Below are 22,270 nucleotides of genomic sequence, written 5' to 3' on the forward strand. Positions count from 1 at the left end.
TGCCTGGTGTCCCAGCATCCTTTGCATGGCCGCAAAGGATCTTGGGAGACGCACCTTCCGATGTGCAGTGCAGCCGCATGGGACAGCAAACTGCTGGGTATTCTCCACTCCCCATTCCACCACAGTCCTTGGAGTAGTCAACATCAAGGGGCTTGAGCTCCCGTGCAAATTTGATGGGTGCTTCTTGCTTTCAAATGAGCATGAATCACCAGATGCTGAGTGGTGCTTCAAAAAAGAGCACCGCCTCCCATCTATAGCATGACCCTGCCATGCAGATTAGGGGAAGGGTGGTAGTTCGGTGCTTTGCATGCAGAAGGTTCCTGGTTCAATCCCCAGCATCTCCTGGTGGCAAGCCTTGGAGAGCCACTGCCAGCCAGCTAGGTGTACCAATGGTCTGACATGGGGTAAGGCAGCTGCTTTCGTTTGGGACTGACTGTGGCTCAGTGGCAGAGCCAGATTCAGTCCCTGGCATCTCCGGGTAGGACTGGCAAAGGCTGCCTACCTGGAACCCCAGAGCACCTCTTCTATTTAATATAGACATTGCTGAGCTCAGTGGAATAATGGGTCTGATTCTCCTACAAAGCGCATAGGATGAGATTGGCAGTGAGTGTTTGGATACCACTCGAGTCATATGATAAGCATGGTTTAAAATTTGCATTTTCAGTTAATTAGTTGACAAGTACCAGTATTCCGTAGTATGGCTACTTTTCTGCTTGTATGGCTCATTGCAACATGAGAAAATTCTATATAACTTTGTACGATTATTTATGTCCGTGTGGGACACTGTTACTATGGGATATCAACATACTTTTTTTATATACAAGCAGTTGGGTCTTGGTGATGATTGTGTTTTCTCACTTGCAGGTGGACAGAAACGTTTCAAATAAGGAAATTAAACAAAGAATTGTCCTCTTCTCATCTAGCCTCTGAGCAACTATATTCTGTGGGGTCACAACAACAACAGTCCTGCAAGGGAGGCCACTGCTGGCTTAATTGGACAGGTGGAGTGGCAAGGCCAAAATGTAATGATAAGAAGAAGCTATCCAGAATATCTAATGGGATTCAAGGTTTACTGGATGGCCCACATTGGCTGATAGTTATCCCCACTGCCAGCCTATTTTATTTCTCAGGGAACCTAGAAAAGTAGACTTAACAAGGTTGTAAAGTTCACCCTTGAGGAGCAACTGGAATTCATAATTTATTAATCACATTGCTGGATCAACCTTACTCTAAAGGAGCTCAGGGCGATGTACAATAAAACATTTTTTTTAAAAAAGTATCACAAATAAGACGTAATGGTAAGCAACATACTTTAAAATATCTATCTATAAAGTCAGGACCATTGAAACACACCACATATAAAAATATAAAAGTGAAGACAGATGCAATGTAAGAAGAGAAGACAGATATCATGTAAAAGAGAATTCGCATCATGTGAACATCGCACAACAGAAGTCAAGGTGCCTCACTTACCGAACGACAGCACAAAAAAGAAAGGCAGCCAGCAGAGGATGAAAACCCCGACAACGATCGCAAGAGTTTTGGCCGCTTTCTTCTCCCTGGAGAACTTCAAGAGGCGCACTGAGAGAGAGCTCCTGAAGGTGTGCCCTTTGCCCTTGGTGCTGGCGGCCAGGGAGTCCTCGAGGACACTGCGGCAGTGGATCCTGAGCACCACTTCCATGGACTTCCCACGCTCTTTCTTGACCCCGGCCTCCAAGCTCTTGGTGGTCCTCCTTGCCACCACGTAGATGTTGAAGTACATCACCAGGATGACCATGAGTGGCAAGTAGAAGGAGAAGAGCGAAGAGAAGATGGCGTAGCCCGGCTCCATCGTGATGCTGCAGGTTTCGTCGTTTTCAGGCGGCTCCTCCTTCCAGCCCAAGAGGGGCCCAATGGAGATGACCATGGAAGAGAGCCAGACCACCACTAGGATGATGACCGCCTTCTTCTCGGTCATAATGGTGGGGTACTTGAGCGAGTATTTGACCCCGATGTACCGATCCACAGAGATGATGCACAGGCTCATGATGGAGGCGGTACAGCAGAGGACGTCTACTGCCGCCCAGATGTCGCAGAAGATGCGGCCAAAGATCCACAGGTCCAGAACTTCCAAGGTGGCCGAGAAGGGCAGGACAGTGGTGCTGAGCAGTAGGTCAGCAATGGCCAAGTTGATGATGAAGTAGTTGGTCACAGTCTGCAACTGACGGTTGCAGGCCACCGAGAGGATGACCAAGATATTGCCCACGATGGCCGAGAGGATGAAGAGGGCGAGGAAGACTCCCACGCCCACCGACTGCAAGGTCAACCTCAGTGCCAAGGAGGTGCTGTTGTCGGGGTCAACATCCCCCCCTGCCCAGGACCCGTTGACCCCCTCGGCTTCTTCTCCCGTGTGGTTCCCATTCAAGCTGGCATTAATCCGGTCAGGGAAAGTCATTATTTTTCAAAAGGGGCCAGTCTCCATGGGAGATGGGTTGAGCGTGATGGAGGTGCCTAGGAGATGAGCAACAGGCATGGCTCACTCTCTCCCTGGTACCATCCCCAGAATCACCTATAATGATTTTGAACTCCACACTCCCGAGAGAGAGAAAAAAGTCTCTCTTTTTTGCACACGAGGAGTTTCCTCCCACTTATATCTCTCCTCCTCTGCAATCCTTTTTTTTTTTTTTACACCATCGTTTCCTGCAAAGGTGGACCTCTATCCACGTCACTGCACGCCACCAGGGATGCTGTTGTGTCCCTACTCTTCTCACTTCTTGCACACACACATGAGCAGCAAAATCATCTTGCAAAGGTGCTGGATCTCAAGGAACCCGCTTTCTCTCTCTCTCCTCCCCCGGCAATGCTGCGCGGGCTACCTCTTTCACCTCCCTCCCTCCCTTCCCCCTCTCACCTCTCTGTCCATCAGGTGTGTTTGCGTGTGTGGCCCCTGAGCTGTCCCCTTCGTCCTCAGCCACCTCCTCCACTCAGTAATAAGATAAAAAAGTATTTGACGTTTCTCCTCGTACCTCTCCAACGCACGCGCGCGTTTGCAAAAGTCCCTTGTAAAAAGGCTGAGCAGCAACAACCCCTGTACGCGGGGGTGGGGGGTGGGTGGGAATAAAAAATAAAACAGAAAATTGGGACCGGGGATGGGAAGGCAGCAAATCACTCCTTTAAATAACTCCTGTCGGCCCCCCACTTGTTTCCCCCATCGAGGGTCCTTCATCCAGGAAGATGCGTTGGCTGCGGAGGCTTCGGGAAGAAGGACCGAGCTGGGCGCAAGCGTCGCGTCGTCAGTGTCCAGAACCGGCTGCTTGACATCCTTCCAGCTTGTCGGTCCAGAGGATGCGACGCAGGAGCGCGGAGGGAGAGAGAAGGGGAACGGCGGGGAAGACGCCGCCGGTGCCTCTGCAGCTAAATCCGAGCCCTCTCCAATCGGAGCGGGAGAGAAGTGACGGTTGGGGAGCCAGAGGAGCAAAAGTAGGCTGCGTCCGGGCGCGCAAACTTTGCGCTGGGGGAGCTTTGCGCGCTCTGCGTCTCCTGGGTTGTCAATCTCTCTCTTCCTCTCTCTCTGCAGCGAGATCTACGGCGCAGCAGCAGCGAAATCCAGCAAGTCGCCTTCCTCAACTCCTCCTAGAGGGCTTGTGGCATCCTTCTGCCGGCGTAGGGTGGCCGGAGGGGCTGGCTCTGCAAGTTTGGCAGCGAGGGTGGCTGGCCAACCGCGCGCAGGAGAGGCGGGAGGGAGGCAAAGGAGAGACTCCTCTTAATTTTTAAAAAAGAGGGACGGAGCGCGCGGGGGGCGGTGGGATAACGCGCTGGGTCGTGGGGGGTGGGTGGGTGGGAGGGAGGCCCTTAAAGATATATATATATATATTTATGTACCGAAAATAGCTTCATTGAAGGATTTCCATTTCCTGGGCGAGGCGACCGAGAGACGCTAGAGAGCAGCAAAGGGCTGGTCGACGGCGCTGCCGCTAACGCTAATGCGCTTCTGGTCCTTTGCAAAGCCCTCGGTGTTTATTAGAGAAGCCGTTATTCTGGGATGATCACCTCGGCGGGACTCCCTGCAACCTGTTTGATTTGCTTTACGTGGGAGGAAGCCGGCCGATTTAAGCCTTGCAGCTCCTGTGCTTACAATATATATATTTTTTTAAAGGCGTAAGTGCGTGTCCAAAGGCAGATCTTGTCCGTGGGTTCTTCTTGATGCCAAACCCACCGTTGCAGGCTGTTCCCGGGGCATCCAGACGGTCGTGTGAACATATGCTGGAGAGTCACGAACGGCTGGTTTGCTTGTATACAGTGGCGTAGCGTGGGGGGTGCAGGGGGGCCCGGCCGCACCGGGCGCAACATCTGGGGGTTAGGGTTAGGGGGCGCAAATCCACGGGTTAGGGGGCGCAAATTACTTGCCTTGCCCCGGGTGCTGACAACCCACGCTACGCCACTGCTTGTATACCTGGGAGTTTCTGATCCTCTCCTTCAACTGACTTCAGCCTGCGATTCAGATTTCAATGTGACAAAGGATTGCAATGTGATGGTGACCACACAGAGGTCTGCGCCCCCCATCGCCCAAACATTTTCTTTTACCCTGTGCAATGACTCATTGTGATCAATGGATCTTATTTCCATGTAAACAGATTTCATTTTATTTATATCTTGCCCTTCCTCCACTTGAAGGACCCCTAGAGTTGGATGGAGCGCTTGGAGACCCAAGTCATCTAGTCCCAAGACCAGTCTGGATTGGGGAAGCCAGAAGGACCATTTGGCTCAAACTCAAAGGGTGCCTCAGAACAAGACACTTTTCAAATTTTTGGCACTTGTTTTATTTATTATATTTATATTCCACCTTTCCTCCAAGGAACTGAAGGTGGTATGTGTACGTGGTTCTCTTCCTTCCCATTTTATGCTCACAACAACCTTGTGAGGTAGCTTAGGGGGAGAGAAAGTGGCTGAGGTCACCCAAGTGAGTTCCATGGCTTAAGTGGAGATTTGAACCCAGGTTCCCATCAGTTTGATAAGTTTCTCAACATGTTTTTCTGTGCATCAGACCAAATGGTGGAACAGTCTCTCAGTTTGGAGCTGCAAATTTAAACAAATGAGAGCTGTGCTTTGCTAAAAGGCATTCTTTTTTTTTTTTGCTAATTGATATAGATTTTGTCACATGCTTAATGTCAGCTGTGACGCTGCACGAAAGCAATATTCCCCCTCAATAATTAGTGCAGTTGCACAGGAAAGGCTAAAAAAGCATATGTTAAATTGTATATGTGTGTGTGTGTGGGGGGGGATCAAATCGTGGCACACCAGCTACAAAGATGTTTGCGAACATGACATGAAGGCTGGCAGCATCAACCCCACCGTGTGGGAATCTCTTGCAGACGACCACAGTACCTGGAGACAGACAGTCAGGTTGTGCATCCATAGCAGTGGCCGGAGGAGGAATGACCGCTGTGAAGACCGCAGAGAGAAGAAACGCCATGGTGCACCTGCAGCAGCACAACCGGACGCCTTCCTCTGCCCGAGCTGCAACAAAACATGTCTCTCCTGCATTGGTCTCTGCAGCCTTGGCAGGTGCTGCAACCTTCCAACTGTTTGACTTCACTCCTCCATTGCCTCCCAAGACAGACGGATGCCGACCAACCAACCAGTGCAACATACATTTCCATGGATCAGACAACTGCTTGCGAGATTTCATGGGAAGGAAGGGAGCACTCATCTGCCTGGCCACCCACTCTTCTCTCACTGCCGAAGGGTTGGAAAACATTTGTGGTTCTCCGCTTGTTGGACCCCCAAGTCCCATCAGCCACCACCAGCATCAGTTTTGCACTTGGACAACCAGTTAGGCGTTACACCTCTATGCACTGTTAACATTACAGTGGTACCTCGGGTTACATACGCTTCAGGTTACATACGCTTCAGGTTACAGACTCCGCTAACCCAGAAATAGTACCCTGGGTTAAGAACTTTGCTTCAGGATGAGAACAGAAATTGCACGGTGGCAGCAAGAGGCCCCATTAGCTAAAGTGGTGCTTCAGGTTAAGAACGGACCTCCAGAACAAATTAAGTACTTAACCCGAGGTACCACTGTACCTAATAGCCCACATATTGCAGCGGGTGATGGAATAATAATAAATTTTATTATACCCCACCCTCCCCAGCCAGAGCCAGGCTCAGGGCAGCTAACACCAATAAAATTTCAATAGAAACATAATGGGGGGGGGGGCAATTTAAAATACAGGTTAAAATTCAATTTAAAATGCAGCTTCATTTTAAAAGTACCGTATTTTTCATCCTATAGGGTGCACCTCGGGTTTTTTTTTTGGGGGGGGGAAATGAATAAAAAACAATTATTTCCCCCCCAGCCGCGGCTGCCGCCCCAAGCCTTGCACACACCTGCCCGAAGTATGGGGTGCCCCGTGCTTTGGGCTGCAGGCTGCCGCCCCAAGCCTCGCGTGCCCAGCGGGAACTCCCACCGGGCTTGCAAGGCTTGCGGATAGTTTCCTGAAGCCTGGAGAGCGAGAGGGGTCGGTGCGCACCGACCCCTCTCGCTCTCCAGGCTTCAGCGAAAGCCTGCATTCGCCCCATAGGATGCACACACATTTCCTCTTCATTTTTGGAGGGGAAAAAGTGCGTCCTATGGGGCGAAAAATACGGTAGCCCATAGATCAAAACCGTAAGGGGAGGGAAGACATAAGGGTCAGACTGAGTCCAAACCAAAGGCCAGGTGGAACAGCTCTGTCTTGCAGGCCCTGTGGAAAGATGTCAATTCCTTTTTTTTTTTTTTTATAAAATTTTTATTGGTTTTACAAAATTTTAAAAAGACAAACAAACACTAAAAGAAACAAACAAACACGCATAGTTTCAAACATATTTTCATGTAAACCTCTTTTCTTGGACTTCCCCATACCCCCCCTCTCTGCATCCCAATGTCCATACTTCAACTAGCAACTCCCAATTGTTGCTTTCAAATCTCTGTCATCTTAGTCCTTTTTTTTATATTCTAACCTTATATCCCTGTACCCCTTTGTTTCTGAAAACCACAACATTTTTAACATTCATTAAGTTTATAGTGGTCCTTAAGGTAACTTTTAAATTTTCTCCAGTCTTCTTCCACCGTCTCTTTTCGTTGATCACGGATTCTGCCTGTCATCTCGGCCAATGTCATATAGTCCATCACTTTCATCTGCCATTCTTCCAGAGTGGGTAAATCTTGTGTCTTCCAGTACTTTGCGATAAGTATTCTTGCTGCTGTTGTAGCATACATAAAGAAAGTTCTGTCCTTCTTTGTCACCAATTGGCCGACAATGCCCAAGAGGAAGGCCTCTGGCTTTTTAGAGAAGGTACATTTAAGTACCTTTTTCATTTCATTATAGATCATTTCCCAGAAGGCCTTAATCTTCGGGCATGTCCACCAAAGGTGATAAAAGGTACCTTCAGTCTCTTTACACTTCCAACATTTATTATCAGGCAAATGATAGATTTTTGCCAGCTTGACTGGGGTCATGTACCACCTGTATACCATTTTCATAATGTTTTCCTTTAAGGCATTGCATGCCGTAAATTTAATACCGGTGTTCCATAACCACTCCCAGTCAGCTGACATAATGTTATGTCCAACATCCTGAGCCCACTTAATCATAGCCGATTTAACTGTTTCTTCCTGTGTGTTCCATTTCAACAGCAAGTTGTACATTCTAGATAAGTTCTTAGTATTGGGTTCTAACAGTTCGGTTTCTAATTTTGATTTTTCCACCTGGAAGCCAATTTTCCTGTCCTGTTTAAAAAATTCCATTATTTGACGATATTGGAACCAATTTTCTACTTTATGCTTCAATTTCTCCTGACTTTGTAGTTTGAACTTATCTCCATCCTGTTCTAAGATTTCCCAATACTTCGGCCATCCGACCTCCATATTGAGTTTCTTCACTGCTTTAGCCTCCACTGGTGACACCCATCTAGGGGTTTTATTTTCCAATAGATCTTTGTATCTTATCCAAACATTAATCAATGCTTTCCTAACAATGTGATTTTTAAAAGCACTATTGACTTTGTCATACCAAAGATATGCATGCCAACCAAAGGCATTATTGAAACCTTCCAGATCCAAAATGTCCGTATTCTCGAGGAGCATCCATTCTTTCAGCCAGCAAAAAGCTGCAGCCTCATAGTACAATTTTAGGTCCGGCAGGGCAAAACCCCCTCTTTCTTTAGCATCTGTCAATATCTTAAATTTAATTCGGGGCTTTTTGCCCTGCCAGACAAATTTCGAAATATCTTTGTGCCACCTCTTAAAACATTCCATCTTGTCGAGAATCTGCAAGGTCTGAAACAAAAATAACATTCTAGGCAATACATTCATTTTAATTACTGCAATTCGGCCTAGCATTGACAATTTCAAATTTGACCATATTTCTAGATCTTTTTTAATTTCTGACCAACATTTTTCATAGTTATCCTTATACAAATTCGCATTCTTAGATGTTAAGTAAACCCCTAGGTATTTCACCTTCTTTACCACAGTCAAACCTGTTTCCTCTTGAAATTTCTCCTTTTCCATATCTGTTAAGTTTTTCCCTAAAACTTTAGTTTTTTGCTTGTTCAACTTAAATCCAGCTACCTGGCCAAACTGTTGTATTATTTCTAAAACCCTTTTCGTACTAGTGTTTGGCTCTTGCAAAGTCAATACTAAGTCATCTGCAAACGCTCTTAACTTATAATGTTTAGCTCCGACCTGCACACCTTTGACCTGCTGGTCATTTCTTATCATGTTCAGCAACACCTCCAGAACTGAAATGAAAAGTAATGGGGAAATCGGGCACCCCTGTCGTGTTCCTTTTTCTATCTTAAGTTCCTCAGTCACAACATTGTTTACAATCAGCTTAGCTTTTTGTTCAGAATATATTGCAGCCATACCATTCTCAAAACCCTGGCCTACCCCCATCCCATGAAGATTCTTCCTCATAAAACTCCAAGAAATATTGTCAAAGGCTTTCTCCGCATCCACAAAAATCAATACTGCTTTAGTGTTTATATTCACCTCTAGCTTTTCCAGAATGTCTATTACATTCCTTACATTGTCTGCCAGGTGTCTTTTAGGGAGAAAGCCTGCTTGGTCCTTATGAATCTTCTCCATCAAAACTCTTTTAAATCTTTTTGCCAAAATGTCTGCAAAAATTTTGTAATCCACATTAAGGAGTGATATTGGGCGGTAGTTCTTAAGTTGGGTCTTTTCAGTCTCTGACTTTGGTATGAGTGAAATATATGCCTCTTTCCACGATTCAGGCGCCCTTTTTCCCTCAAGAATCTCATTACACACTTCTCTTAATGGTTGAGTCAACCATTCCTTCAGCGATTTGTAGTATCTAGAAGTCAGTCCATCTGGTCCCGGAGATTTGCCCAATTGCATATTCTGAATGGCAGCCTCTATCTCTTGTTCTGAGATTCTCTGGTTCAAATCCATCTTGCTTTGATGAGAGATTTTTTGTAATCCATATTTTCCAAGGAATTTATCTATATCTTCTTCATTTTGCGGGCCTTGAGTGTAGAGTTTTTTGAAATAACTTAGAAAGCAGTTTCTAATTTCATTAGGTTTAGATATATTCTTTCCATCCACCTCTAGGCTTGTAACTGTATTTAGTTTCTGCCTTTTCTTCAGTTGCCATGCCAGAAGTTTGCCACATTTATTTGCTGATTCAAAGGTCTTTTGCTTCATTTGCTTTATCTTCCATTCAATCTCTTGGTTCATCAATTCCATATATTGTGTTTGATATAGTTTGATTTCTCTTAGAATGTCCTGAGATTTTGGTTTTGTTCTTAATTTTCTCTCTCCTTCCTTTATCATTTCCAAAATCTTCTCTTTTTTCTCATTTTGTTTTTTCCTCTTTATTGAATTTTGTTGAATCAAAAATCCCCTCATAACCGCTTTACTTGCATCCCAGATCACTCTTTTCACCACGTCGGTCCTCAAATTTATTTCAAAATAATCTTTTAGGGTCTTTTGGGGCTTCGTGAGAATCTCCTTGTCTCGAAAGAGGGTGTCATTCATTTTCCATCTAAATTGACCAGTTATTGTGAGTTTCATCTCCATCTTCACGGCGTTATGGTCGGAGCAAGTTTTTGAGCAGATTTCCACTTTCTTAATCTTTGGAGCCATTCCACTAGTAACCCAGATTTGATCGATTCTGGTCCAGGTCATCATTGCTTGGGAGAAGAAAGTTCCCTCTCTCTCCAGAGGGTTCCTTGTTCTCCATATATCTATCAAGTCCATATTTTCTGTCATTTCGAAAAAAGTCTTAGGGAGTCTCCCTTCTTTGCTAACTGTTAGTCTTTGTGCCTTGTCCATGTTGGTGGAGACCACGCCATTCATATCTCCCATGATGATCATATTGTAATCCAAATAGTCAGTGAGGGTTTCATGGAGTCTCTTAAAGAAGTCAGATTTGCCTTCATTTGGTGCATAAATTCCAACCACTAGAAATTTTTCTCCTTGTATTTGTGCTGAAAACTTGTTACTTTAAACTGCCACAGTTATCCAATTTATACTATTTCTTCTTGTATTACACAGTAACCAGGCACTGTGGAAACTTTGTATCAGAGTATCGCTTCACAGGGAAAAGTCAGTTCAGTGTGCTAAAAAGGCAGACCGTTTCGTACTTTCAGATGGGTGAGACGGCAGAGGTTTTTTTTACTTCCAATATTTCATGCAGTTATTAATCCAATTCACCTCCCCTCTGCCCTGCTAGCTAGAGGGGAGATCAAAGGTCCAAATGTCCGGTTTAGCTGATTAAAGAGCGGGTTTAAACGGATGCAAGTTTAGAGCTCCGTTGCTTTCACTTTCATGCAGTCGGGGGGAGGCAGACTTCCTTTGTTTAGATTTCCCCCGTTTTTAGTCCAATTTTTAAAATTTAAAGGGTCCCGATTATTTTTCAGCTCTTACTCACGGGAATTCAGTCCAAATTTTCTTTTCAGGAAGGAATCGGCGCTCTCCGCTTATGGCGACGCGGCTTCACTTCGCAGGCTGGGTAGCGACTCTCAGCACCGCGCTCTCTCCCGATGTCGATCCGTAGCCTTTAAAAAGGCTCTTTCACGGTACCGGGGGGCGCAAAGGTGCCCACCGAGTCTCCTTGCTCTCAGGCTTCAGCGCCTGGGATTTTAGGGGTCCCCCGCTTGCCGTAGCGGGTAAGACCCAAACTTGCGAAGCAGTCCTTCTCCGGAGCTCGGAGCTAGGACCGCCATTAAGCGCTGGCACCGACCGGAAGTCCGGAAAGATGTCAATTCCCGCAGGGCCCTAGTCTCTTGTGACAGAGCGATCCACCGAGTTGGGGCCAGTACTGAAAAGGCCCTGGCCTTAGTTGAGACCAATCTAACCACCAATCTAAATATTTTGGGCACTTTACAAACTTTCTCTGTCTGATGTCTTCATGCTCCAACACGGTGGTGGGAAACCTCAAGCCTGGGGGGATCAATGTGGCCCCCTAAGCCTCACCACCTGGCCCTTGGGACTCTCCCCAGCCACATCACCTAGTGGCCCTGCTCTGCAGCCTCTTTGAAGGCGTTGGCTGCCTGGGACCCTGGTAATGCTTCTTGCTTCCTTTGATACAGAGGGGTGTGGGTGTAGAAATCAGCCTGCAATATGTCAATTGCATCAATTGCTCCACCCACTTTTGCTCCTGGCCCCACCCGCCAGTGTCATGTGGTGTCTGGAAGGTAGTCCAGAAGGGACTGCGGCCTCCATTCTCCCTTTCCTGAAGTCAGTTCTCATAGGCACCCTATGGCAAAGAGATGAGGGCTGGTTCTATCAAATACCAGGGTGGTTTTTTTATAGTGTGTTTATGTGTGTTTTTGCTTAAGAAGGAGGCTGCATGGAAACTCAAAAGCCTGGTTTTGCAGCATGTCTTGTAAACCATTTAGAAGTAGATTAATGATTTGTGTATCTTTTCTTTTCAAATCTGCTGGGGTGGGGTGGGAGTGGTGGGGTGAACAAAGCCCTTGGGACTGTTCCAGTCGCTTTAAGCCCTGACAAAGAATTCATGTGACTCTCAGAATGTTGAGGAATATTTTTTTTTGTCAACAAAATATTAAAAGCCACATTTGATACTGCTTTGCTATGAGCACCCTCCATGTTGCGTTTTCGCTTTGCTGTGGCCTGGGCCTGGCATTTTATGACAATATTGTGGCTTGCACATGCTGTTTTGCAACAAGACAGCCTCAGTTTTAAACCCTGGCATCTAGTGAGGTTTTTCTTTCCAGCTAGCAAAACCTCCATCCTTCTCTCTCCCCAGAGCCCCCATCCTAAGTATTGCTGGGTTCCCTTCTGGAAAGACTTTTTGGATCCCAGAATACACTAATTCCACTTAGCCTGAATTCCAGACTAAGATCCACAGTCTAATCTGGGCTTCAGTGGAAACAGAACTTGGAATGGTCTCTGGGCCTGGTGTGCCAGGATTAAGAAAAAGTATCATGGCTGTGAATAGTGTAGATTCAATAATAAAATTTCCTTAATAAAACAAGTACAAAAGGCACCACAAATCAGTAGATCGGATTTATACATCAATATAGCTGGGTCCCTGCTTCTTGGGAGGAAAGCAATGACAAACCTAGACAGCATCTTAAAAAGCAGAGGCATCACCTTGCCAACAAAGGCTCATATAGTTAAAGCTATGGTTTCCCCAGTAGTGATGTATGGAAGTGAGAGCTGGACCATAAAGAAGGCTGATCGCCGAAGAATTGATGCTTTTGAATTATGGTGCTGGAGGAGGCTCTTGAGAGTCCCATGGACTGCAAGAAGATCCAACCTCTCCATTCTGAAGGAAATCAGCCCTGAGTGCTCACTGGAAGGACAGATCCTGAAGCTGAGGCTCCAATACTTGGGCCACCTCATGAGAAGGTGGAAAGGACCCTGATGCTGGAGAGAAGGGGATGACAGAGGACGAGATGGTTGGACAGTGTTCTCGAAGTTGAGAACATGAGTTTGACCAAACTGCAGGAGGCAGTGGAAGACAGGAGTGCCTGGTGTGCTCTGGTCCATGGGGTCACAAAGAGTCGGACATGACTAAACGACTAAACAACAACAATAGCTGGGTCACCCTTCATGCAAAGGGTGAGTTTTAAGCAGGTACCACAATGCAAATACTGCAGGCACCTATCTGAAGTTCATTGGGAGCATATTCCACATGGCAGGTGCCACCACACTGAAGGCCCTGGTCTCAGTGGACATAAGGCAGACCTCAGGAACATATGACACTACAAGGAGTGTCTCCCACTTGGATCAAAGTCAGGGGCATAAGAACATAAGAAGAGCCTTATGGGTCAGACTCATGCCCATCTAGTCCGGCATCCTTTTCTCACAGTGGCCAGCCAGATGCCCATGGGGAACCTGCAAACAGGATCCAATCACAAGAGCCCTCTCCCCTTCTGTGTTTTCCAGCAACTGGCATTTGGAAGCACTGCTGCCTCTGACGATGCAGGCAGAGAACAGCCAATGTGGCTAGTAGCCCTTGATAGTCTTCTCCTCCACAAATTTGCCTAATCCTTTTTTAAAGCTGTCAGGGGATTGCCATCGGAACAGGGGAGGGAGGCAGGGGGTCCGTTGGGATAGCGAGAGCCTCCAAAAATCCTGAGAAGCAGTTCCTCTTCCAGTGGTGGGGAAAGCCACACCTCCAGTGGAGAAGAGAGGGAAGGACCAGCCGAGCGAGGAAAGGGCTCGAGGATGCTGTGGAGAGCACCAACACCTCACCCAGCCAGGCTGGCCAGGAGGGACCCACGCCACTTCCCTCGCCCACCTTGCGCACAGGGGTGAAACGCAAAGAGGGGAGGCGGAGGCTTGGGATGCCGCAGTTCTTATGTTGGGGGAAAAGCCAGAAGGGGCCACTCCCGGATTCTGCAAGTGACTAGACGGACATGAACTTTGTGGTTCTGCACTGTAAATAGTTTGCACCAATAAACTTGTAAAAGACAGGTCGGAGTGCTGCCTGGTTACTCACGAGCAACCACCGTCAGCACCTGACAAAAGCCATCCAAGCTGATGGCCATCACTGCTTCCTGCAGAAGTGAGTTCCATAGTTCAACTATGCACTGTGTGAAAAAGTACTTTCTCTTATCTGTCTTGAATCTTCCAACATTCAGCTTCATTGGACATCCACAAGTCCTAGACTTATGGGGGGGGGGGGAGAAAGCTTTTCTGTATATGGAAAAGTCCCAAATGCTGCAGCCTTTCGTCCATTCCCGTGATCAGAAAAGGTTGCCTTTTACTGAACCTTTTGCAACATGACAATATCCTTTTTGAGCTGAGGTACCCAGAACTGGGTACTCTGAATACAGTTGTGCCATCAATTTGTACGACGACATTACTGTATGATGTTGGCAGTTTTATTTTCCATTCCTTTCTGAATTTGCTATTTTCACACTTGCTGTACACTGGGATGGCATGCCCACCAAACTATCCACTATGACCCCAAGGTCTCATTCAAGTCCTTAAACTTGGCCCAGTAGCTTATCAGCAGCCAGTGCAGGTCTTTTAGCTGTCTCCTATCAACAGGGTGTCCACTTCAGAAGCATCACTGTGACATTCTGCATTAGCTACATCTCCCAAACCAATGTTCAGGGAAGCCACAGTTAGACTACATTGTAGTAATCCAGTTCTGGAGATTACTAATGCCTGGACTGCTGTAGCTAGACTACCCTAATCCAGGAATGGCCAAAGCTGTCATGTCAACTGCCAGAAGGGACTCCTAACCACTGAAGCCACTTGCGCCACCAGTGACAAAGAGGGTAAAAGGTGCACCACCAAGTGATGTTCCTGATCCTTCACGTGGGATGTAAAACACAGCAGTCAAGTACAACATTCCCAAAATGGACATGCTAGGGGATGCTTTGTAGCAGCCAGGAGAGAACTTCCTGTTTCCTCCTGAGCTGGGACAGAGACTCACTCTGCATGTGACTTGATGTGGGTGTGGCCAGATCTTGGTAGGCGAGCACATGTTCTTTTGCTCTCCTCTCTTCTCCATTTTGTTTTTCTCTATGTGTGAGCAGAAGTGACTGTCTGTCTGCAGTCACTTGGGACTAACTCCCTTATGGGATAGTTCCACATGTATATATACCTTTGTAACCTAAGTCTGCCTTCAGTGATCTAACTGTGAACTGAATGAATGTGAGTAAACTACTTTTATATTCACTTGAATAAGGTTGTGGTGTATATTCTTTTTAAGAGGGATAAGAAGGGATCTTACCAGGAATCTTATATAGAGAGGTTCAGATGAACCTGCAACAAGCAAACCGCTGTGCGTTTAAAGGGGAATGTTTAAACTCTGCTAAGACATAGAACTTGCTAACGCAAGTTAGGAAGGGTAAGTAAACAATATATCTTCTCCTGCCTCCCTGAACATTCCCAGTGTGGTGTAGTGGTTAAGAGCAGTAGACTTGTAATCTGGTGAACCCGGTTCGCGTCTCCGCTCCTTCACATGCAGCTGCTGGGTGACCCTGGGCCAGTCACACTTCTCTGAAGTCTCTCAGCCTCACTCACCTCACAGAGTGTTTGTTGTGGGGGAGGAAGGGAAAGGAGAATGTTAGCTGCTTTGAGACTCCTTAGGGTAGTGATAAAGTGGGGTATCAAATCCAAAATCATCTTCTTCTTCTTCTTCTTCTTCTTCTTCTTCTTCTTCTTCTTCTTCTTCTTCTTCTTCTTCTTCTTCTTCCTCTTCTTCCTCTTCTTCTTCTTCCTCCCACACTTCAGAGATAGTCCAGCTCTATCCAGAGAAGCCCATCAGAGGGAGTGCAAGCTCAACCATTAAAGACCTTATATCATAAATGGGACTTCTGGGATATGCTCAAACCGTGCTAGGTTTGATCTCAGAGTCGGGTTTGGAATCATTTTGCCCTCCCCCAATTGGGACCCAGTTTGACCCAGATTCCAAGTGGGGCAGAATTTGCCACCATCCCTATCCCATCCACCAGCAAGGGAAGCCTTCAGTGTGTGTGTGTGTGTGTGTGTGTGTGTTGCACATTGCCTATCTCCATGTTTCCAGGAGTGCCTTCCGTCTTCAGACACCCGGGACCACCTTCCCTTCTCTTTTGCATCTCAAGCCCCTGACAGTTTATATCTGGCTGCAAGTCTTCATAACAACAGATTGCAATGAAAATGGCTAGGCATTTAATCTTGAGCCTTGTTTACACAAACAGCTGCTTTTCCCACAGATCGAGGCTGAACCAACTAACAGAGCTCCTCCTCCTCCTCCTTCTCCTTCTTCTTCGGCATCTTTATTATTATTTTGCCTGGGGCTCCAGGACTGTCCCCTTGGGGTTGCATTTAGCACCAGCCCACTTAAAGAATTTTAAGTACTCATATTAATGCTTCTTGCCAGAGGGTACCTGCACCATGAATCATGCGCCCCTGCTGAACCTTGTGTGCGAACCGAGATATTCTTGACTGCCATCTCTAAAAGACACAATGCACATCCGAAATAATTATGCACATTTACTTTGCATAAACTTTTGTGGGTTTTCTTTGTGTGTGGGGTGGTGGTGGTATTTCAGAATCTGAAACTTGGGTTTTTGCAGAAGTGACATTTTTGAGGGGGCAGGAGAACAGAAGTCTGAATGGCATGCCAGGTCAGAGTCACTTGGCCTGCGATGGCTCTGCGGTGTGCCTGGCCCAGCTGGATGCAAATGGAACTGGTCCAAAAGCCACAGAGGACCATTGACACCACGATGTCGAGAGTGCAATGCTTTCCCAAGGGCCTTTTCAACTCCAGCTGTTGAGAGGCGGGGAAGGACGAATGACTTGGTGAGCACCGAGTGACAAATGCTTCAAGGGATGCCTTGCTGGGAGGAAAGAGGCGAGGGACCTAGCCCAGAACACAGTTGTCCTGGGGGCTTCTAGCAAGGGTGGGGAACCTTTGGGCCCCCAGATGTTAAATTCCTATGACCCCCAATCATCATGGCTTATAGCCAAGGATTACGGGTGTTGTAGTCAACCTGGGTTGGATAAACACCAACTGAGGGGACCTAAGCTACATCAATAGCTTTAATAGCTGTGGGCTAAACCACTGAGCCTCTTGGGCTTGCCGATCAGAAGGTTGGCGGTTTGAATCCCCGCGACGGGGTGAGCTCCCATTGCTCGGTCCCAGCTCCTGCCAACCTAGCAGTTTGAAAGCACACAAAAAATGCAAGTAGATAAATAGGTACCGCTCCGGAGGGAAGGTAACAGTGTTTCCGTGCGCTGCTCTGGTTTCGCCAGAAGCGGCATAGTCATGCTGGGCACATGACCAGGAAAAACTGTCTGCAGACAAACGCCAGCTCCCTCGGCCTGTAAAGCGAGATGAGCGCCACAACCTTAGAGTCGTCTGTGACTGGACTTAACTGTCAGGGGTCCTTTACCTTTTTTTTTTTAAAGCTTTAACAGAAATGATATTATTCTAACAGAAAGGACAATGAAAATAAAAATAAAATTTTATATTTGCATACTTTCATCCATACCCACTGCATTGTAGGACATCATCGGGAGAAGAAAAGGATAAGGAGTAAACTAAAATGGAGAGGAAGTCCCTAAAATCGTTGGGTGGCATCTTGTACCCCTCCTTTTGGCAACTCTTGCAGCCAAGCTGGTGCCAAACATATTCTTCTGCTTTCATTAGGACCCCATCAAGTGAGGCCAAGAGTGGTCTTGTCTGTGATTCTCCAGAGGTTTGATTTCACCCCTGGAGGTGCACTCCATTCTCTCTCGAGACAGACAGGTGCCAACAATATTTACCCACGGGCAAGACAAAAACAAACAAACAAAGTAGCCAAAACATTCATATTTTATAAGTCTCTCTCTCTTTTTTAACCAGTATGTAAAACTTGAAATTTAGCAATTTGTAGTCACAGATTCATAATTGGAGCCCTAAGCTATGGTGCATAAATTTGGTACTGACCCAAACAGCATCTGTATAAGTTCCTCATCCCTTGTCATTACTGATTGGGAGGTTTCCAATAGAGAGGCTTTCCCAGCAATGCTGTGGATTGAACCTTCCCTTTTGCTTGTTCAGTGGATAATTGTTCTGCAGGACCACGGAGAGCTCCTAAGAACAGCAGAGGTTCTTCCAACAGCAGCCAGTGCTGTACCTTTTTTAAACAAAAGAATAATGTATGGGGGGGTCTGGGTATGGCTGCCCTGTGTGGTGAGCCTCTGAACTGCAGGCAGCTTCTCTGTGAAGAAACTTCTTGGCCTGCCCTGCCCACTGAATCCTTCTAAGAAGGAAGGTGTTTGCTGTTGACTAATGGCCATGCTGGCTGGGGCTGAGGAGAAGGAGTTCAACATCAGGAGGGCACCACATTGGTTACGCCTGCTGTAGGAAATTGCTTTATGCAGAGGTAGACTGATGGCCCCTCCAAACACAGTAATTAAATGGATAATTTGTTGCGGAGTGTGTTAATCTTCACCCTGTAAATCAGTAAAGCTGTTAAGCTCACCAACACGAAACATAGAACACAAACTCTATATTTACATACTTTATGCAGGTTCCAGAGGGATTTCTGTACTTCAAAGTCCTTGCTGAACAAAGTCCACACACAAGTTTTAAGTCAATTTGCACAGAGTCCTGCAGCAGCTTAGAATTCTCCGAGAAGGCTGGCAGTTCTTGGATTCTTCTTCGAAGATGAGCTCTTCTCAAAGTGTTCAGGCAACTCCACAGTTCTGCAATGATCAGCTCCTTCCTGCTAATGACAAGTGACCCACTTCCAGCAACCCACAACCAATGCTGTAATCTGAGCCCTTTTATACACAGAGTTACCCACCTCACCTGCTCCATAACACTGATAGGAAAGTCATGAGATTCAGCCAGGTGTGAGGAATCCATATTCAGGAATGAGTCAGAATGAGTCAGCTCTTTCTTCTCTAATGGAATTAACCCATTACCTGCATTCCTTAACATCATTGGTCCTGATTACTGATTATTGATGATTGAAAGAAAGTAATAGAAGTGGAAAGAAATGGCAATTGAGTAGATTGGAAGTCAAACACAAAGGTGGGGTGAGGGGTGGTGGATGGTGATGGGAAAATGAATTATTTGTGGGATTGAGTGTAGGTATGTTTGAACACTTTTAAGAATTGTATGAAATGTATGTTTGTATGTTTGTATATTTGTAATATATGTGTATTAAAAATTCTTTTTAATATTTTTTTTAAAAAATATATATTTCTGAATATATTTAAAAATATCTCGAAGCGGAGTACGCAAAAGAAGCAGCAACAGACAACTTAAACAAAATACAATGGTACTTTGGTTGTCAAACTTAACTCCTGGAACCGTTCGAAAACCAAGGCGTGGCTTCCAATTGGCTGCAGGAGCTTCCTGCACTCAGTCAGAAGCCACAGAAGCTGCGTCAGACGTTTGGCTTCCAAAAAACGTTTGCAAACCGGAACACCCCCTTTTGGGTTTGCAGTGTTCAGGAGCCGATTTGTTCGGGAGCCAAGCCTTTCAACAGCCAAGGTACCTGTCAGAGGTGTGGGTGTCTCTCTTCACCACGGATGCCACGGGAGCAAATTTTATAGTCTGTATTTACAATGGGTCATTAGCACATCGTTCATCCATCAGAGTCACTCAGTTCAGATCTCTGCTGAGGTCTGCATTTGCCCCTCCAACAGCTCATAAAATGAGCCTCCCATCTTTGCAAATTTCCCCCCTGATTTTGAGCCTGAGCTTAACCTCTGTGTTCCCTGTGAACTTTCCATCTCCCCAGCCCTTTCTGGGTGTGCTGGGCCTGGGGGTAACCTGAGTAACACGGTCCAGGTCTGGTCCTGAATCCAAGGGTTCCGCGAGGAGTCAGTCCGACAGGGCCAAGGCAGGACACAAGGCAAGGTCAGGCACAGGATCACAGGCAGGTCCTGGCAAACAGCAATGTTGCTCCCGCAACCTGGGGTGGGGTCTGGCAGCCTTTTATCTCTGTCGGGTAACGGTCGGTCCTGATCCCCCGGTGACTCACCTCCCTGTCTCGCCCAAAGGCGAGCACTCCTCCTGCGAGTACTCAGGTCTCTCCTTCTCTCAGACCTTTATCTCTGCAGCTCGGGAGATGTCGGTGGGTTACTAGACCCAGGGGCCGCCTCAGCCTCCCCTGACCCAACTGGTAGTGGAGCAGCTGTAAGTGATGGCCCAGCTGAAGGCAACGAGGTCATCCCCACATCTGGAGCCAGGGCAGGCTCAGGCCCCTGACTCGGCTCAGCTGGGGCTTGTTGCAGGGGAACCTGTGCAGACTGGGGCTCTTCAGAATCAGGCCCCAGACTAGGTTCAGCTGCTGCCTGAGGCAAAGGATCTGGTGTGGACTGAGACTCCTCTGGCTCCGAGTCCGACCCCGAGTCCAAGGCCATCACACTGGGCTTATTCCAACCGCTCTCTCCTCATTGCCTCCCCCCCCCCTCGGTCACCTCGTCCACATCTTCCACTCCCAGGCCTCCCCCTCCCTCTGGGGAACTTGAGACCTCTGGTTCGTCCCTGATAGTACCACTGTATAAAAAAAATTATACAGTTACATATAAAAAAGTTGCATTAATACAAAGTTACTAAAAAATATGAATCAATATCATTTCATTTTCCTTCTGACACACCCTCCCTCTCAGCCTCCAGGTGCTCACGCTAGCTCACCCAAAAAAGTCTCAGCCTGGGGGTTGCATAACTAGTCTGACTCAGCATCAAGATGGAGCAGGGGTCTAACCTGGGTTAAAGATGGCTCAAGGTCTGACTTGGCATAAAGATGGATCAGGTGTCAGACTTGCTATAAACCACCTGCCTATGTAAATTTGCAGTTATATTTTTAGACACCTCAAAAGACTTGTCTTGAAATAATCTTTTGCACAAATTCATATGCAGGATTTTTCTTCTTCTTTGTTTAAAAAACATGTTCTAGTTTACCTTCATTAAAAGTATTTCTGGGGCATTCCATCCTGTTTTGCTCTTGAGACGGAAGTGAGAATGTATAGTGAATGATTGCTTGGTTTAATTTTAGGCTGGGTCTGCTCCTTCCCTTTTCCAGCCCATTGCTTTATGTTTGTATTTGCATCTCATATGCATTTGATCAAATGGCCACCATCTGAAGTCTCCATGTGCTTCATGTAAGGAACGGAACACAGAACTGCGGGATGTCGACAGGAGTGATTGTTTTTTAGGCAATTTGTACTTTGTCATCAAACGCCATCAAACACGATGTCAGCTCAGGAATTTACTTCTCCCAACACCGCGGAATGGATTAGAGCAGCTTAAATCTGAGGTTTTCTGCTTTAACTGGATTGCAAATTGCTGTCTTCACCTTCTGAGCCTATGAAGCAGCCATGGAACATTGGCAGTTGCCGTCCGCTGAGTGAGACTGTTGGGTCCATGTAGCTCGGTACTGTCAACACAGGCTGGCAGCAGCTTTCCAGAGTTTCAGACAGACAAGGCGCATTCCCAGCCCTATGTGGGGGTGTCAGGGATTGAAAGAAGGAGCTTTGCCATGGAGATGGTGTGGTTGGGGCAGAGCAGTTCCCCAACCCATGTGCCAGCGGAGACCCAGCTTAGCATTTTGAAAGGCCAAACTGCGTATGGCCCGAATGATGGGAAAGCAATTGAAATGCATGCAACAAAATAAAAATCAAACAGCTACAGGGAGAAGATGGTTCTCATTGGGATTTCAGCGAGTGAGGAGGGAGGCTTAACCCTTCCCTGCCAGCTGCTATTAGTCCCAACACATTATTTGGGCTAAGGGCAGTTTGTGGGAGGGTATTTTTGTCAGGGTAACAATGGGGAGGAAAGGCTTACAGGAGGGTTGGGGGGAACTTATTCTGCCCGAGGGCCACATTTCCTTCTGCGCAACCCTCTAGAGGCTAGGGGTCAGTAGTGGGCAGGACCACAAGAAAAAGTGGGTGGAACAATGAGTGTAAATTTCTTTTTCTTTTTTTATAATTTTAAAAATTAAATTTCCATTTTAACAATCCAATAAAAACCACAATAAAACATTCCAAATTATAATACAATCAAAAAAAGCCAATTATTCAATGCCAAATTATATATCTCTTGTGTGACTTCCCATGCTCTGAAGTTCGGGGAGTGATGATTGAATATAATTACTGCATTTCTTAAATAATAAATAGTCCAAATAAGGCATTTCCGATGTTGATCCTTCAATGAGTGTAAGTTTCACCTTTGTACAGTAGACTAGTTTCAACACGCACATCCTCCACCCCACCAATAGGGGGTAGGAATAGATGACTCCCAGGTCCCTTCCAACTCTATAGTTCTATGATAATAATATGCCACCCATCTGAATGGGCTGTCCCAGTCACTCTGGGTGA

At 46.5% G+C, this 22,270-nt stretch overlaps 1 protein-coding gene across 1 annotated transcript in view; it reads right to left on the reverse strand.

Moving 5' to 3' along the window:
* The window catches only part of ADRA1D (adrenoceptor alpha 1D), a 65,757-nt gene extending 61,993 nt beyond the window's left edge, over nt 1–3,764 (reverse strand). Inside the window, exon 1 of the mRNA XM_083458832.1 lies at nt 1,474–3,764. Coding sequence (XP_083314958.1) covers nt 1,474–2,434 — 961 coding nt within the window. The 5' untranslated portion in view covers nt 2,435–3,764. The remainder of the gene's footprint in view (nt 1–1,473) is intronic.
* Between the last annotated feature and the right edge of the window lie 18,506 nt (nt 3,765–22,270).

Source organism: Podarcis liolepis (genome assembly GCF_965112155.1).
Source record: "Podarcis liolepis genome assembly, chromosome: 9".
Classification (NCBI taxonomy): domain Eukaryota; kingdom Metazoa; phylum Chordata; class Lepidosauria; order Squamata; family Lacertidae; genus Podarcis; species Podarcis liolepis.